Genomic DNA, 17,410 nt, shown 5'->3' on the forward strand with positions numbered 1-17,410 from the left:
ATAAACGGGGCGGACCGGCCCGTCCCGCCAACTTACTCGTTTTTATGGCGGATTGGCGGGTTGGCGGGCTAACCCGCTTGACTTTTTTTTTTTTGAAAAATAAAATTCATTAAAATTAACTAAAAAATAATAATTAAAAAATCAAATACAAATAAAAAATAGTCAAATTATAATATAATTTTTTTACTATTTTTCTTTAATTTTTAACTTCAATAAAATTGTTCAAAATAATATTTGTCAATAGAATCATCTTTATTTTTAAAAAAAGTCACATAATTTGAGTATATATACGAAATTGTAAAATAAAATAAATAAAGTTAATAACTAAAATAAGAATAAAAACAAAAAATGAAAAAAAGTGTTTAAAAAATTCTATAATTATTAATTTTATAATAGTAATCACTCTTTTATTTAATAAAAAAAAAAGAAAAATAAAAATCTTCGACCCGGCGGACCGCTCCGCCCCGCCCTGCCAAAACCCGCCAATTTGACGGTGCGGGTTTGGCGGATTTTTTTAATTTGGCGGGCTCCAAATCCTAACCCGACCCACCTCTTTTAGCGGGTTTAGCGGATCGGCCCGACGGGCTCGACCCATTTTGCCACCCCTACTCCTTTGTTCACATTGCCAGTGCCTCCTTTGTTGCTTGTGGCGTTGGTAATGCTTTGGTACACGCTTTAGGGGCCATGCTTTCAAAAACGTGGTCTAAGACTCTAAAGCGTATCCTAAACTTCAAAGCGTGTCCAAAAATTTTTCTTTTTTTTCTTTTGTGCTTTTTGCTTTTTTTTTCTATCATTTTCTACAAAATTAATCAAATTAAAGTGATCAAAATAATATACAACTTAAGCACCAAAACAGTGAAAACACTCCATAATTAAGCATTATGTATTGATTTCTTATATAAAAAAGTATAGAAAAACACAATATGATACGCATGCATCAGCTATGAGAAAAAGAAACGCCGATATATTAGGAACGAACTAAAAAGGATTAGGGCGACGTGTTTTGAAGAAGGATGTTCGTAGTTAATATATACCTCATATAATTCTAGGGATTGTTGCTATCAGATCAAGACTTTTGTAAACAAGCATACATGTGGGAGGAATTTTGGTTCTAATTTGGTCGACCGCAATTGGGTTGCAAGTAAGCTGGTTAAAGTGTTAGAAACTTGGCCTGACTTGACACTAAAAGAGGTTAAGGTGTACATGTGTCAAGATTATAATGTGCAACTTCATGATAAGATGATTACAAGAACTTTAAAGACTACAAGAAAACAAGTAATTGAAAAAGAGGGAGAATAATATGGTAAGATACAAGACTACTTGAGTGAACTATTAAGGAGCAATCCAAGTTCCAATGCAATTATGTGGACCATACCTCAACCAGAGGGTCAACCACTATTTGATAGGCTTTACATCTCTCTTGAGACTTGTAAACTTAGGTTCAAGGCTGGTTGAAGGCGATTGATTGGCCTTGATGTGAACCATGCCTTGATGGATGTTTTCTGCCATTGTGTAACCTTGTTAATTATAGACAAAAATAATTCTAGTGAATGACACTAGTACAGCAAAGGTGGCTTTTATTGTGAACTTTTGTGAATTATTAAATTTTTTTTCTTCAGCTGAATCTATATGTTATATTTGAATTTTTATTTTTATGCAAAGACAAAAAAGAATAAGAATAAGATGCCAAAAGTAAGAGTTTCGCTCAACTTAGAGCATGTTAAAGATATTGATTTATCTCAATCTGCCCCTTAGAATGATAGATTTGTGAATATAGGATTGATATTTGTTTACCATAGTTTACTTATTTTTAGTGTTGAAATAGTTATCTATATTGTGTAGACTACTCAGCAAATACTCTCACCTCCTGGTGGGCTCAAAATGAAGCAATTCATCATTGTGAGATCTCCAATACCACCAACTTAAAACCCTCCAGAGTTACTTGGAGCAGCCAGCTCAGCGACATCCATAAGCATGTTTACTTTCATATTAACACCTAGCACTACTACATAATTGATTTTTACTAACATTTAAAAAATGTTACCAAATCATATTAAAATGTTACCTATATATATATTAGTAACATTTTAACAAATGTTAAATATACCCTATGTTACTAAAGAGTTTTACTAACATTTTTCTAAAGATTTAATAACATTTAGTAAAAATGTTACTATAGATCTTCTATTGTAATATTATGAGAAATGTTACAATAGACTTTCCTTGGTAACACTTAAAGAAATGTTACAATAGATATATTTTGTAACACTTAGAAAAATATTACCATAGATAATTTTTTGTAACACTTAAAAAATGTTACCATAGGTATTTTTTGTAATACTTAAAAAAATGTTACAAAAGATCTTTAGTAATATTTTTTTAGTCATATTATACTATTTTTTATTTTATATTATACACAATATAAATATACTAAAATTAATTACTACAACATGAAATATTTTATTAAATTCACAAATTCACAAAATAAAATTTTTATAACCTCTTTCATTAATCAATAATCATTGTACAAGTTTGTTTCGTGATACAAATAAAATGAGAAAAGAAAAAAAAAACTTATAGCACCTATACTCTATGAGAAGTCATTGTACCCGTTAGGCATAAAGTCATAAACCAAAGCTTGTTTAGAACCTTCAAAGCAAAAGCCAAGAAGAGCAACAATGTTAACATGAGAAGTTCTGCTCATGCTCACAACTTCATTGATGAAATCTTCACCATCACCTTTCAATTCACTTAGGATCTTCACTGCAATATGTTGTCCATCCTTTAATTGTCCTTTGTATACACTGCCAAATCCCCCTGCACCTAGTTTGTTTTTGAAGGAGTTGGTCACTTTCTTCATGTCGGAATAGTTGTACCTGTTGATTTGAAGGTGTCCATGCCTCTCCAAAAAGGTATCAACCAGAAGGTGTTTCAGATTTTGCTTCTTCCGTCTCGTGTAGTAGAGGATGACCATCACTAACAGCAGAGTAACTGCAGCAGCTGCAAAGGTCATTGAATTGAGAAAGTAATGAATGCAATGTTGAGAAATAATATCGTTAATGTTAGATATCTTTAAGTTATAATAGAGATTATTATATGTTATATGAAAGGCATACTATGCTACCAAAAAATGATGAACGATCTATCCCTTTACCTAGTCTGAGTGCAAGTCCCATCTTCATGGAAGCCTTGCTTCTACTATCTGCAACTCAGAAGTTGAAAAGGAACCACTATTTAGCTTCAAATAAGTAATAACTAATGACAAGCAGAAACTCGGAGAAAATCAGTGATCACAAGATAAAAGTGGAAACCATAAGGAATGATAATGATACATGTACGTAGATCGATTTAATGTATAAATATCATTTTTCAATACTCCAGCTCTTTCGATCCACGTGTAAGAAGAGAGAGAGAGACACACACACACAAACCTGTAATAATATCACATTTAGAAGCATGAATTCGATCAGTGCAGTAACACTGGAAAGTGAATATAGTTGAATTGAAGCCACACCTTCCTCCTGTGCTATTGCACAACTTGCAATCACTTGCTATCCAATTCAGCATGAACCTTCTCCTCAGCTTCTCTTCTATCCCAACTCCTTCACTCTCTTCCACCACCGCGTCCACCACCTCTCCGCCAGTCCCGCAACTCTTGGACACTAAGCTTACTGTTTTTACATCGTCCTTATATAATGCCAAAATCAAACCATCCATTTTGTTGGTCGCTTCAGAACACCCAATTCTGTAATCTAACAACTCTATGGGCATGGATGACAGGTTACAGCTGAAGAACAACATGATGTCCTTATGATTATTCTGATGAACATTGAAGGTACTGGTTAGAGGAAGGGTGAGGTTGTGTGTAGCAGAAATACAAGAATCTAGTGTGTTAGTGTTGTTGGTTGATGAAAAGGCAGCATTGGAAACTCTGAGTGATTGATTATGGTAGAATATTTGATGGGTGATGTAAGGAATATTAGTGAGACTGAGAATTGGAAAGCCATGAGTATCACAAGAGATGCCAAAACCGGGGTAGCCACAGAAAGGTTCTTGTTTGCCTTGGATGTAGAAAGGGTATGTTATGGATGGGTTGCCGCATATTTGGGGTTCACTTATTAAGATATTGGCATAACAAAACCAGGTAGGAGAAAATATATACTTGGTTAAACGCAGGAGAAATCTTCCATAAGGTGACCATATATAACAAGACAATCCATAAGGAATATGAATTAGATAATGAAACATGCAAATGATATATTAATGATCATATGCCTTTTAAAAGCAATAACTAAAACATATACATAAAGCATCAAGAGAAACTTCAATGTGAACCTACATAATGCAAGAAAGATGATTATCATGACCATTTTAGTGCATAACACAAGATGATCTGACAAAATTTTCTCCATTCAAGACAAATGGGAAATTATTGCAGGAGAGGGAGGATACTAAGGTGATTGGTTGGTTCATCAAAGTAGAAGAATGGTTGGGTTCATAAATAGAGTTCGAGCTAGTGCAATTCTCATTCTCCAACCACAAGAAAAATTACGTGTTTTCTTTGCTTGCATCTCCTTGTTGAAACCGAGACCATGTAAAATTTTAGCAGTACGCTTTTCTGCAGTTGCTGCATCTAGGGCCTCTAATCATTCATAAATTCGTTCAAGAGTTTCACCACCACCATCGTCCTGAAATTAAAGTCACTTGGAGAAAGTGACTTAACAAATGGGGTACTAGTCAGTTGACTTACTACTTAAAACAAACCTGAGCAGCCAAAGTTTCCGCTTTTTTTTCGAACTTCAATCTTCCCTCGTCGTAGTTTATGACTGCCTCCAATGCAGACATATCCGTGGCTTCAATTTACATGCTAAGGTGATAGATATCCATGTGCTCAGGAATCGGAAGTTCATGGGAACCTATTGCTGTAAGCAAAGTAGATTTTCCACATCCATTTAATCCAAGTAAACCATAGCGTCTGAAAGAAATTTAGAGTACTTGCAACTATTAGTAAGAATCCAGTTACACAGACAATAAAATATCTAAGCCTATCAGGTGAAGGCAGGCAACAAACCTTCCATAGTTTAACTCCAATTCAAAATCAACTATTAGTTTAACTCAAATTAATATTTAACAACACAGACACGTTCTTTTACTGCACAATATTACAATTTTACCTACCTCCAAAGAATTTGTAATAGGTGAGTAATTGGTTACATTCAGAAAGGAGAACCAAGCTATTGACCCTGCCAACATGGTAGAATGCCCATGCTACAGACCCAGCTGCTCGGCTAAGCGCTCAAATACATGCACCCACGCTAGAAGTAAGACGCACTAAACCGGGAATATCTACCAAGTTTTAGAGAAATTATGCATTACCAAACTTGATAAATTTTTTCTTTTTGGGTATATTTTGCTCAAGAAAATCTGCATCATTAATTAAAGTTTCGAATAGCTAATTAAAAAGACTTGCAATTAGAAATCAGAAATAAATGCTCAAGAATTGACTCACATTAAACTTTGAAGCATGGAAAATGATGGTGGAAGGGCATATGCAATCATAAAAAATTTGAAATTCAATTTATAGATCACACTCTTGCATTACTTACATTACTGCCATGGTAACACATATATGATCTATGAAAGGGATTTCAAAATTCAAATTTGAATTTCAACCAGAACAACAACAACACGAATCAACAGCAATGTCAGATCATGCAGGATTTCAGTATCTAATTTTAGAACTACAATCAAATTTAACTCTAAATCCAGGAAATCACTTACTCTCAGAAACTATTCCGAAGAAAGTAGCAGATTGCAACAATAATAGAGAAATCAGAACATCTTTTGACGAGTCCAGCAAACTTGCTTTTCTCGCGGGGTTATCAACAGCGACGTTTGCGTTTGCGGTGACAAAGACGATGTATGAGGGCGGTGACCAAGATCGGAGGCAGTTTTGCGATGACTACAAAGCCAGGAGCAACGGAGGGCTGGTGCATGAAATTCTAAATCACACTTTTCACAACTCGTACCACTAACCAGCAAGTGTACTGGGTCGTCCAAGTAATACCTTACGTGAGTAAGGGTCGAATCCCACGGAGATTGTTGGTTGAAGCAAGCTATGGCTATCGTGTAACTCTTAATCAGGATAATAATAATTCTCAGTTTTGATTGGTAGTAAATAAAAATCATGGATTAAATAATACTTGTTATGTAGTAATGGAGAATATGTTGGAGTTTTGGATATGCTTTGTCTTCTGAATCTCTGCTTTTCCCTTGTCTTCTTCTTCACGCATGCACGGTTCGGGCAAGCTGTGTGTTGGTGGATCACCGTTGTCAATGGCTACCATCCGTTCTCTCAGTGAAAATGGTCCAGGTGCGCTGTCACCGCACGGCTAATCATCTGTCGGTTCTCACTCATGCTGGAATAGGATCCATTGATCCTTTTGCGTCTGTCACTACGCCTAACCCTTGTGAGTTTGAAACTCGTCACAGTCATTCAATCCCTGAATCCTACTCGGAATACCACAGACAAGGTTTAGACTTTCCAGATTCTCAAGAATGCTGCTAATAGATTCTAGCTTATACCACGAAGATTCTGATTAAGGAATCCAAGAGATACTCATTCAATCTAAGGTAGAACGGAGGTGGTTGTCAGGCACGCATTCATAGATTGAGAATGGTGATGAGTATCACGGATCATCACATTCATCATATTGAAGTGCGAATGAATATCTTAGATAGAAACAAGCGTATTTGAATAGAAAACAGAAATAATTGCATTAATCCATCGAGACACAGTAGAGCTCCTGACCCCCAACAATGGAATTTAAAGACTCATGTCGTCAAAGAGTACAAAGTCCAGATCTAAAAATGTCATGAGGTATAGAATAAATCTCTAAAAGTTGTTTAAATACTAAACTAGTAACCTAGGTTTACAGAAAATGAGTAAACTAAGATAGATAGTGCAGAAATCCACTTCTGGGGCCCACTTGGTGTGTGCTGGGGCTGAGACTTGATCTTTTCATATGCCTGGGCTGTTTCTAGAGTTAAACGTCAGGTTGTAACCTGTTTTGGGCGTTTAACTCTAATTTGCAACCTGTTTCTGGCGTTTAACGCCAGAATGGAACATGGAACTGGCGTTAAATGCCAGTTTACGTCATTTATCTTCGAGCAAAGTATGAACTATTATATATTGCTGGAAAGCCCTGGATATATACTTTCCAACCCAACTGAGAGCGCGCCAATTGGACTTCTGTAGCTCCAAAAAATCCATTCCGAGTGCAGGGAGGTCAGAATCCAACAACATCAGCAGTTCTTTTTCAGCCTGAATAAGATTTTTGCTCAACTCCCTCAATTTCAGTCAGAAAATACCTGAAATCACAAAAAAAAATACACAAACTCATAGTAATGTCCAGAAATATGAATTTTGTCTAAAAACTAATAAAAATATACTAAAAACTAACTAAAACATACTAAAAACTACATGAAATTACCCCCAAAAGCATATAAAATATCCGCTCATTAAGGGCCACCTATACATCGACGGTGACAATGACGATAGCTAACGCGGCAAGCATTAGCAGCAACAACGAGCAGTGATAATTCAGATTTGGATCGAAATCAGCAACAATTGAGAAATTGAAGAACTCTGTGAATAGAAAAAAATTAAAGAAGAGAGAAAATGCTTACTGCAGTGGAGAGTAAAATCGAGAATTTGAATCTGAAGGCAGAGCAAGAGATGATTGAAGTCTCAAGAGGAGAGAGATAGGGTTTAAAGCGTTTTTCCTAACGTGAGGAGGATTGGGAATGATTGTGAATGGTTTCTATTTACCTTTTAGATTTGTTTATTTGAAAATTGAGAGTGACTTTTAATTGACAATAGGTAACATTTTTAGGAAGTGTTTTAAAAACTTAATATATTTGCTAATATTTATAAATAAATGTTACTTAATATTAAATTTTATAACTATTACTAACACTTTAACAAATGTTAAATGAAAAAATATTACTAAATTTTCAAAATGTAGTAGTGTAATTTTAGACCTCTAACTAACACGTGAGGAGATTTATTAGCGGACAACAAATACCAAGCGAAGAATTATATGTATTTTGCTGATTTATAAGTGAAGACTCATATGTATTTTTTGAACTCAATTATCTTTTGTTTCATTAATAGTTATAAGCTTATGAGCTGATATATAAGTTAAAAAAATCAGCATGTTAGAGTCATATATATTTTGATATTGCACAAATAATCTCTTACTTTTTACTAGGTTAATTATATTAGATTATGTAACTTTATTGGATTGTGCTTATAATTTCATTGCTACTATCTTATGACACGTATGAAAGACCTATTGTAAGAATTTTTTTCAGATTAGTAAAACATATATTTTAAATTTAACTTATAATTATTTTGTACCCAGATCTTTACATATTCATCTATCAAAAGATGTGATTATATATTTATAGTATAGTCCAATTTCTTTCAATATAATATAATTTTATATTAAGGTGATAGTGAATTCATTAGCATAGAATATAATCTTACATGAGTTTAGTTATATCTCAAAAATATTACACTGCAACATAATTACCACAACAAACTAAAAATAAGGTTATGTCACCTACTTGGGGGCATACCCTAAAGGCGGATGTAATTAGGATATTAATTATGGTGGATTCTATGGTGTAGAAAGGAAATTGTTTCTATATGTGTAGAAGGATAGATGTCAATATATTAGTAGTTTATGTTGATGGCTCTTGGATGAGAAAGAATTAATTAGAGTACATAATTGTTGATTTATTAGACCCATAAAAAAAAAGAGAGTATGTGACATTATATCTGTGTCATAGAGACAACTTATTAAGTTTTTTTATTTTAATAAATTAAATAAATATTTTATTTATTAAAATAAATAATTTAAAAAAATATTACCATGTAGACATATATATGTATTTATAAATATAAAAATATATTTTATAAAAATAATAAAAATATTAATAATTTAAATTAGACCAAACTCTTAAAAATAGAACATTTCAATTAATATGGAAGGTAGACGATCTTAACCGTACTACTTCCATCCACCGGTGTTTTTTATTAGAATTTACACTAAATCAATTCAAATAATAACAAGGCGGGATTCGAATCCCCAACACTTGCTTAAGCAAACTAGTGAGCTAACTACTAGACCAAGTTCATTAATTAGTTAGTTAAATCCGCCTATTTCTTCTATTATTTTGAAACTGCTCATCTTTTTCTATTATTTGAAACTGCTTATCTTTTTTATTATTTGAAATATTATATTTTTAAGAGTTTGATTTAATTTAAATTATTAATATTTTTTATTATTTTCAAAAATTATATTTTTATATTTACAAATACACATATCTAGTTTACAGTAAGGAGATATATGAAAATTGAAAAAATACACATATTTCGATACGGATAAAATTATTTCATTTACAGTATAAATAAGATAAGAGATGCTGATGTATTTTCCTAATAATTTTTAAAATTATTTATTTCAAAAAATAAAATATTTATTTAATTTATTAAAATAAAAAATTCCCACATATTATTTGATTTATTGTTAATAAATATGCATATCACTAATCAAATTAGAATTAAGTCCATTAGATGAAAAAAAATTGAAAAAAAATAATATTTTTTTAATATTAACCAAAATATTTTTCATAGAATTTAAAAAAGAAAAAGATTTGGAGACTAACTTACTTTCACTCTTAAAATTATTACTATTAAAAACGAAAAAATATATAATTTAAGTAATAGGTAATTACTATTCATTTACCGTGGTTAACAAATTTAATTTTTTTTATAATTTTATGTCCTAAATATATTACTAATTATTTTTATATTTTTAATATTTTACATGTTTTAATTTATAAATTGAATTGATAATTTACTATAATTAAAGATATCCCATTTTTTTAGAAGAAAATATTTAACTTTGAACAAAAGACTAAATTAGAATGATATAAAATGTTTTAGACAAAAATAAAATATTTTTTCAATTGTAATTGAATGAATCCAAAACATTAAGGACATTAAAGACAAAAATATATTTTACCCTATTATTAAATATTTGAAAATAAACAACAATTTACAATTGAAAAAATATTGTTTTAGTCCATAATATTTGAACTAAGTTCTAAAACATTTTATATCGTTCTAATTTAGTCTTTGTTTAAAGTTAAATATTTTTTTCTAAAAAATGGGATACCTTTAATAATAGTAAAATATCAATTCAATTTATAAATTAAAACATGTAAAATATTAAAAATATAAAAATAATTAGTAATATATTTAGAACATATAATTATAAAAACAAATTAAATTTGTTAACCACAGTAAATAAATAGTAATTACCTATTACTTAAATTATACATTCTTTCGTTTTTAATAGTAATAATTTTAAGAGTGAAAGTAAGTTAGTCTCCAAATCTTTTTCTTTTTTAAATTCTATGAAAAATATTTTGGTTAATATTAAAAAAATATTATTTTTTTCAAAATTTTTTTCATCTAATGAACTTAATTTTAATTTGATTAATGATATACATATTTATTAACAATAAATCAAATAATATGTGAGAATTTTTTATTTTAATAAATTAAATAAATATTTTATTTTCTGAAATAAATAATTTTAAAATTATTAGGAAAATACATCAGCATCTCTTATCTTGTTTATACTGTAAACGAGATAATTTTATCCGTATCGAGATATGTGTATTTTTTCAATTTTCATATATCTCCTTACTGTAAACTAGATATGTGTATTTGTAAATATAAAAATATAATTTTTGAAAATAATAAATAATATTAATAATTTAAATTAAATCAAACTCTTAAAAATATAATATTTCAAATAATAAGAAAGATAAGCAGTTTCAAATAATAGAAAAGATGAACAGTTTCAAAATAATAGAAGAAATAGGCGGTTTTAACTAACTAATTAATGAACTTGGTCTAGTGGTTAGCTCACTAGTTTGCTTAAGCAAGTGTTTGGGATTCGAATCCCGCCTTGTTATTATTTGAATTGATTTAGTGTAAATTATAATAAAAAACGCCGGTGGATGGAAGTAATACGGTTAAGATCGTCCACCTTCCATATTAATTGAAATGTTTTATTTTTAAGAGTTTGGTCTAATTTAAATTATTAATATTTTTATTATTTTTATAAAATATATTTTTATATTTATAAATACATATATATCGTCTACATGGTAATAATTTTTTAAATTATTTATTTTAATAAATAAAATATTTATTTAATTTATTAAAATAAAAAAAACCTAATAAGTTGTCTCTATGACATAGATATAATGTCACACACTCTTTTTTTTTTGGGTCCAATGAATCAACAATTGTGTACTCTAATTAATTCTTCCTCATCCAAGAGCCATCAACATAAACTACTAATGCATTGACACCTATCCTTCTACACATGTAGAAACAATTTCCTTTCTACACCATAGAATCCACCATTAATTATATCTAAAATTATAAGCCTAAAATATTTGTTATCATCTACTACTTTGAGATTTGATTTCGTTCTAAATTTTTAAATTTAATTTCATGTCTAACTCCTTCACTTTATATTCTAACTCCTATAATCTCTTTTTCATTAAAATATTATTCTTAAAAGTAATGTCTTCATTAATATTTTCTTTAACTAATACATCTAATCACTTAAAGTACTTATAATATAAAATTTGTGTCTAAAAATTGAAAATTTCAATCGTAAAAATCCAAAAAATTATGTAAATTTTTTAAAATTAAAAAATATACAAAAAAATTAACTTCATACAAAAATTATTTATAGTGTAATTAGGGCATCTTATAAAGAACCTATCTGAATTAAGTCTTCTATAAGATTGAAAGAGAATCACATAAATACCACAATAACATCTTAAAGATATGATTTTTTTTATTGCCTAACATTCTCAGAAAAAAGTACAGCTCCTATTGTCTTTACCAACACTTTAATCACACAGAGTGCGACTCGTAGTTTCTGAAAAATGATCTTTATGACTCAAGGTGTTAATATCATTAGGGTTGAGTATAAGGAAAAAGAGACATCTAAGGTTCAACAATGGGCTGTTGATGGTCTTCTCCTTTAAAGAGACAAAGTTGTATTTTTAGAGAATTATCAAAGGTCGGATTAGATATGTTATTAATATACTAAGTTTGGATAAACAACTTAATTAAATTCTTTTGAAAAAAAGAGTTTAAAATATAAAAACTTATATTTAAAACAACTTACAAATAAATTATTTTTCATTTGAATTTTTATGATAAAAGTACCTCTATTAAAGTTGTTTTAATAAATAGAAGTGATAAAATAATTTTTAAGAATGAGAAAAATCAAATTTTTTTTATTTTTTAAAAAACTCTTGATCAACTTTTTGCAAAATTAAAAATATATTTAAAAAATATACTAAACAACATTAATATAACATTTTATAAATTAAAAGCCTAAAAAATTAGTTTTTGAAATTTTTTAAACAGATTCTAAGTCTAAAATAACACTTAACACATACATTAATATCTTAATGTACCATGTATTTATATTCCGTTAATGTCAGAGATATATTATTGACAAAGAATTAATTTATTCCACGTGATTAAATATTAGTTGAGATTGATTATTTTGAGTGAAAAAAATAACTTTTTTAAAAAATAAAATATTTTTATTTAATTTAAAACTAATTTAAGCACGTTTTATAAAAAAAATATTTATATTAAAAAAATAAATTATTTATTTTTTTTAAAACTAATAATATCTTATTTATTTTTAATATTTAAATTTTTTCTAAAAAACTTTATTTAAATATCAAATAATTTTTGTCTGTTAAAAATGGTTGTTTGAAAAGATTTTTAATTTATACTCTTGACATTTTTTTTAAAACCTCTTTTTCAAGAGCGAATCCAAACCCAAAAGACGGAAAAAATGTTCTGTTTTAATAGGAGCCTCGGCCCTCCAGGTTCTACGAAAACATTGTCACGATCATGATGGGTATTCGCTCAAGAATTAAGATTATCCAAACAAACACACATTGTCAGTGAAAGCACCGAACCGCAATCAAAGCTCACCGGCGGAAAACAGAAGACTTTGAAGTTGAGAAGACTCTCATTCGGCTGCCACTGCCGCTTGTGGTTCGTCTGCTTTTCTGTGCTTGTCCGTCTGCCTGTTTTTCAAATGAAGCTAGCCTTAAGCACTGTGTATTGCCCCCATAGATTCTCAAATTTGTTTAGACCTCCTGTTTTCACCGCCTTGTGGAGTCCAATTTGTTCTTCAGAGCTATCATCATATTCTCCCACTTATGTGAAACCCCAATTTCATGTTCCACTCTTTCTGAGGCCACCAATTTACTCAGCCAAGTTATGTGACCTCAGAAAATGGCGTGATTGGGCCGAAGGCGTCGCTTCTTCAATTGGTTCGTCTTTTGTTCAGTCAGATAATGGCCCAGACTCGAGCATTCTTTGCAGGGAGCTCAAGTGGCTCATTGAGGATGTTGTTGAAGACCATTCACAGTTTCCACAAACGGGTTTGGAGAACGGCGATGATGATGATATGAGGGTGAAAATGAGGGCTAATTTAGAGGAACTTTATGGTCTATGGAAGCAGAGGATTACTGAGAGGAGACCCTTTCAGTACATAGTTGGATGTGAGCATTGGAGGGACCTTGTTTTGAGTGTCCAAGAAGGGGTCTTGATTCCGAGACCGGAGACCGAACTAATTGTTGATTTTGTGTGTGATGTGGTGTCAAACAATGAGGACTTGAAAAGAGGGATGTGGGCTGATTTGGGTACAGGAAGTGGCGCCCTTGCCATTGGTATTGGTAGGGTTCTTGAAAATGCAGGGAGGGTTATTGCCACTGATTTAAGCCCTGTGGCAGTTTCTGTTGCTGGTTACAATGTGCAGAGGTATTGCTTAAAGGTTAGAGATTATAGCTTTGACAACCCATGATTTAAGTTTTTTTTTTTTAATTTATTGCTTTTAAGCCAAGATTGCAAGAGATTTCAAGATGACTTAAATTCCTTTTGGTGGGCTCTCTGCATCCAGGTTTAAGTTTTGTGCATTTTTTTTGGTATGGTCAAAACTCAAAACTCAATATTGAATAAGATGCAAGGCCATGGAAAGTCAGGATTACTGAAGATGCCTTATAGGTTTGAATGCCTTTATATCCAGTACATCTCGTTATGCAAGAGCTCTTTTTTGGGCTCGTGGTGCAGGCAATGCACAAATTCATCATAACTTATGCTGAAACTTCCAATTAATTTTTAGAGAATGGGAGAAATAAGGATTATACATTAAGCAGCTTGACGATAATTCCTTTGATACCATGTTATGAACCAACTTTCCGAAGAAACTTAAGCTGTTGGATCGTGGCATACAAATGGTTGTCTCTAGCTGTTATTATTAAAAATTGTTCATTCGATAGCAGAAAAGCAAAATAATTCAAAATTGTTTTTCAAATGATTGTGATTGATCATTTGTTTCCCATCTTCTTTCAGAATATGTTTTCTCTGCAGACCTTTATTGCTTCCCTTTAGATTGTTTTCGGTCACCGTATGAACCAATTCGTTATCCACTACAGGAAAAAATTGAAATAAAGGAAGGATCTTGGTTTGAACCATTGAAGGATATGGAAGGAAGGCTTGCGGGTCTTGTAAGCAACCCACCATATATACCGAGTAAAGACATCTCTGGCCTACAAGCTGAAGTTGGTAGGCATGAACCGAGAGTTGCATTGGATGGAGGTATTGATGGTATGGATGCTCTTTTCCATCTTTGTGATGGTGCTGCTTTGTTCTTGAAGCCTGGTGGATTTTTTGCCTTCGAGGTATGGTGGACATTTTTTCCCCCCTAGAAATTCGAATTCTTTTGTTTCTTCTTGTGCTTTTGCTTCCACATAAATAAAATAATAAAAAGGTATCCATAACCATAACTATAACCAATAATTAGATGAGAATTTGGTGAGCAGTTGGTGGATGGAATTTGTGAAGGCTAGCAGTAAACCTGTTTGTGCGTCTGTTTGACTGTTCACCATTGCATAGATACATCAATAGAATTCTTCTTTACAGGATGCCTAAAGGTTTTGATCATGCAATTCTCTGCAATATGCGCCATTGTTTACTAAACTATTTTTACCTAAATAGCATCATCAAACTTGAGGTCTAGAACTCGAGTAAAATTTCTTAAGAGTAATTTGTACCAGTAGATAACATGGATCACAGGGCTTCCAGTTCTGCTAATATTTTTCTAATAAAATTCCTAGTATTATTATTCCATTTTGGGTGCCTACGTTACACCCTTTGGGTGCAGTCCTTCCGTAGACCCTGCATAACACGGATGCTTGCACACTGAGCTGCCCTTTTGTATTTTATTTTAATTTATACATTGCAGTAAATCTGGTGCCTTCTTAGTATCCGGTTAGAGTCAAGGTCTTAATAGTAATTGGCAATTCTGTGAGACTGAGGCATGCAAGGCATGAGTGAAGGGTTGTGTAACTGAATTTGCCTAGCTGACAAGTTTTAGGGAGGGAAGAGTTTTGGCTTCTCAAACTGCCATACCCATTTATTTTATGATTTCAGTATTAATTCCAATGTTCTTTATAGTTTTGTTCTTCCTAGTTTGATTATTATCCATGAGTACCAGTTTAGTTTGCACATCTCTTGCAAAATTAAAGATTCTCTTTCATCATATCAATATATAATCAGAAATGGACAAATGTGGCAAGTCCCTTGGTGGGTTAACTAGTGGTCTCAGGGTTCAAATATTGTGAATGGAAAAAGACCTTCTCTGGGAGACCTCAACCCTCATTCCTGAGACTCCAATTAGGTTGGGTCGGTTAGTCGGTTCTTGGTAATAAGACTCAAATGCTGGTGGTTCAACACACACACACTTATGTGTAGTGTGTCATATTACAATCAGCTTTCTTTAGTATCTTTGAATGGATAGGATTATAGGAATGCTAGAATTTTCAAGTGGACTTGTTTATCTTTAGAGAACATTTGGGATATAGTGTTTGCTTTCTTAAACTTTGTGTTGTATTTGGCAAAGGGCCGTTATGTAAATGTCTTGGGATCCTATGTGACTTTGTGTTGCTTCTGACTGTTTCTACAACAATTTGTGTCTGCAGACAAATGGTGAGCAGCAGTGTAGGACTCTTGTTGAATATATGGAAAACAATAGAGGTGGAAGCTTACACAATTTTGAAATACGTTCTGATTTTGCTGGCATTCAACGATTTGTAATTGGATTCCATAAATAGACAACTTTTGAGTTACAAAGTACATGGTTATTTATATTTATTTTGGCTCAATGGTTCCTCCCAATTGTTGCAAGAAGTATAACACGTTATGCTTTAGATTTGTGATGGTTATGCTTTAGATTTGTGATGGTTTCCACTTTTCTCTGAGTTTTTGTTAACCCATGGAGCAACAAGGAGAAGCGCCAAATCACCAAATGGTACATGTATAATTACTTAACACCTAGGATTTAAAACAGAGGTGACGATGTGTTATGACCTCTAAAATATATATATATATATATATATATATATATATATATATATATATATATATATATATATATATATATATATATATATATATAAAGAATACAGTATACGAGGAGTCTTGAAAAACGGGTAAAGCAAAATCCGCAAAATAAAAAGCGCAACACTTAGAAAAGAGGTTACTTGCGTACGAAAACAGCTATGGTTCACTAACATATATATATATATATATATATATATATAAAAGACAAGAGTAGAGAAAGAGTACAAAATAACAAGCTTCTAACTCAGCCTGTGAAGTTAAGGCTGGCCGGAGAATATTTACATATATATATATATACATACCCCAAGGTCCAAACTACATAAATAAAACCCTAGTTCTCCTTTCACCTCTAAGAGGTACAAAACAAAACAAGTTGTTTGGAGAGTTATATACATGTGACCATATATAAAATATACATCTAAATAAAGTCCCAAAATGTACTTCACTGCAGAATTCCAGATGCCTATCGAGGTGCCGCTCGACCTGCATTTGAAAAACAACAACAGAGTATGGGGTGAGGATCGGAGGTTCTCAGCATGGTAAAGGTGCTATACACATAAGATATAAGGTCCTGGAAATGACAGAGACAATCCTAGAACGCCGACACTCATGTTATAAAGCTTAAAGTACTAAATAGCAACCTTAAAGAGGGGTGATCTTCTAAGGGTTATTCATCCTAACATAAACTTAATGTAACCACTAATTGTTTCACCTTTCCTCCGTTCCTCAATCTCCGATAATCCGCATAGACAAACAAACAGACAAAGCAAGCACAAATAGAAAACAAGTAGTTCAAGTAGCAATTACAACAGTTAG

The 17,410-nt window shown here is 31.6% G+C and overlaps 2 protein-coding genes across 2 annotated transcripts; one reads left to right on the top strand and one right to left on the bottom strand.

The window, feature by feature from the left end:
- Positions 1 to 2,590: 2,590 nt before the first annotated feature.
- On the bottom strand, positions 2,591 to 3,717 carry LOC130939994 (LEAF RUST 10 DISEASE-RESISTANCE LOCUS RECEPTOR-LIKE PROTEIN KINASE-like 2.1). Its single transcript, XM_057868052.1, has 2 exons — positions 3,432 to 3,717; positions 2,591 to 3,000 (listed from the first exon to the last, which is right to left on the bottom strand). The coding sequence occupies exons 1-2, from the start codon at positions 3,715 to 3,717 to the stop codon at positions 2,591 to 2,593; spliced, it is 696 nt and encodes a 231-aa protein (XP_057724035.1).
- A 9,306-nt stretch (positions 3,718 to 13,023) lies between these two features.
- Positions 13,024 to 16,503, top strand: LOC130941758 (uncharacterized). The gene is made up of 3 exons (XM_057870337.1): positions 13,024 to 13,967; positions 14,629 to 14,874; positions 16,174 to 16,503. Exons 1-3 carry the CDS (start codon positions 13,227 to 13,229, stop codon positions 16,303 to 16,305), a joined length of 1,119 nt encoding a protein of 372 aa, XP_057726320.1. The 5' UTR covers positions 13,024 to 13,226; the 3' UTR covers positions 16,306 to 16,503.
- Positions 16,504 to 17,410: the final 907 nt, after the last annotated feature.

The sequence above is a fragment of the Arachis stenosperma genome, chromosome 7, assembly GCF_014773155.1.
Source record: "Arachis stenosperma cultivar V10309 chromosome 7, arast.V10309.gnm1.PFL2, whole genome shotgun sequence".
Lineage (NCBI taxonomy): Eukaryota > Viridiplantae > Streptophyta > Magnoliopsida > Fabales > Fabaceae > Arachis > Arachis stenosperma.

Excerpts from the sequence above, each read along its gene's own strand:
- LOC130939994 (XM_057868052.1), bottom strand. The coding sequence starts at position 3,717 with ATGGATGGTTTGATTTTGGCATTATATAAGGACGATGTAAAAACAGTA. Across the intron at positions 3,001-3,431 it reads TAAATGTGATATTATTACAG|CTGCTGCAGTTACTCTGCTG; the intron begins GTTTGTGTGTGT and ends TGACCTTTGCAG.
- LOC130941758 (XM_057870337.1), top strand. The coding sequence starts at position 13,227 with ATGAAGCTAGCCTTAAGCACTGTGTATTGCCCCCATAGATTCTCAAAT. Across the intron at positions 13,968-14,628 it reads TGCAGAGGTATTGCTTAAAG|GAAAAAATTGAAATAAAGGA; the intron begins GTTAGAGATTAT and ends TATCCACTACAG. Across the intron at positions 14,875-16,173 it reads GTGGATTTTTTGCCTTCGAG|ACAAATGGTGAGCAGCAGTG; the intron begins GTATGGTGGACA and ends TTGTGTCTGCAG.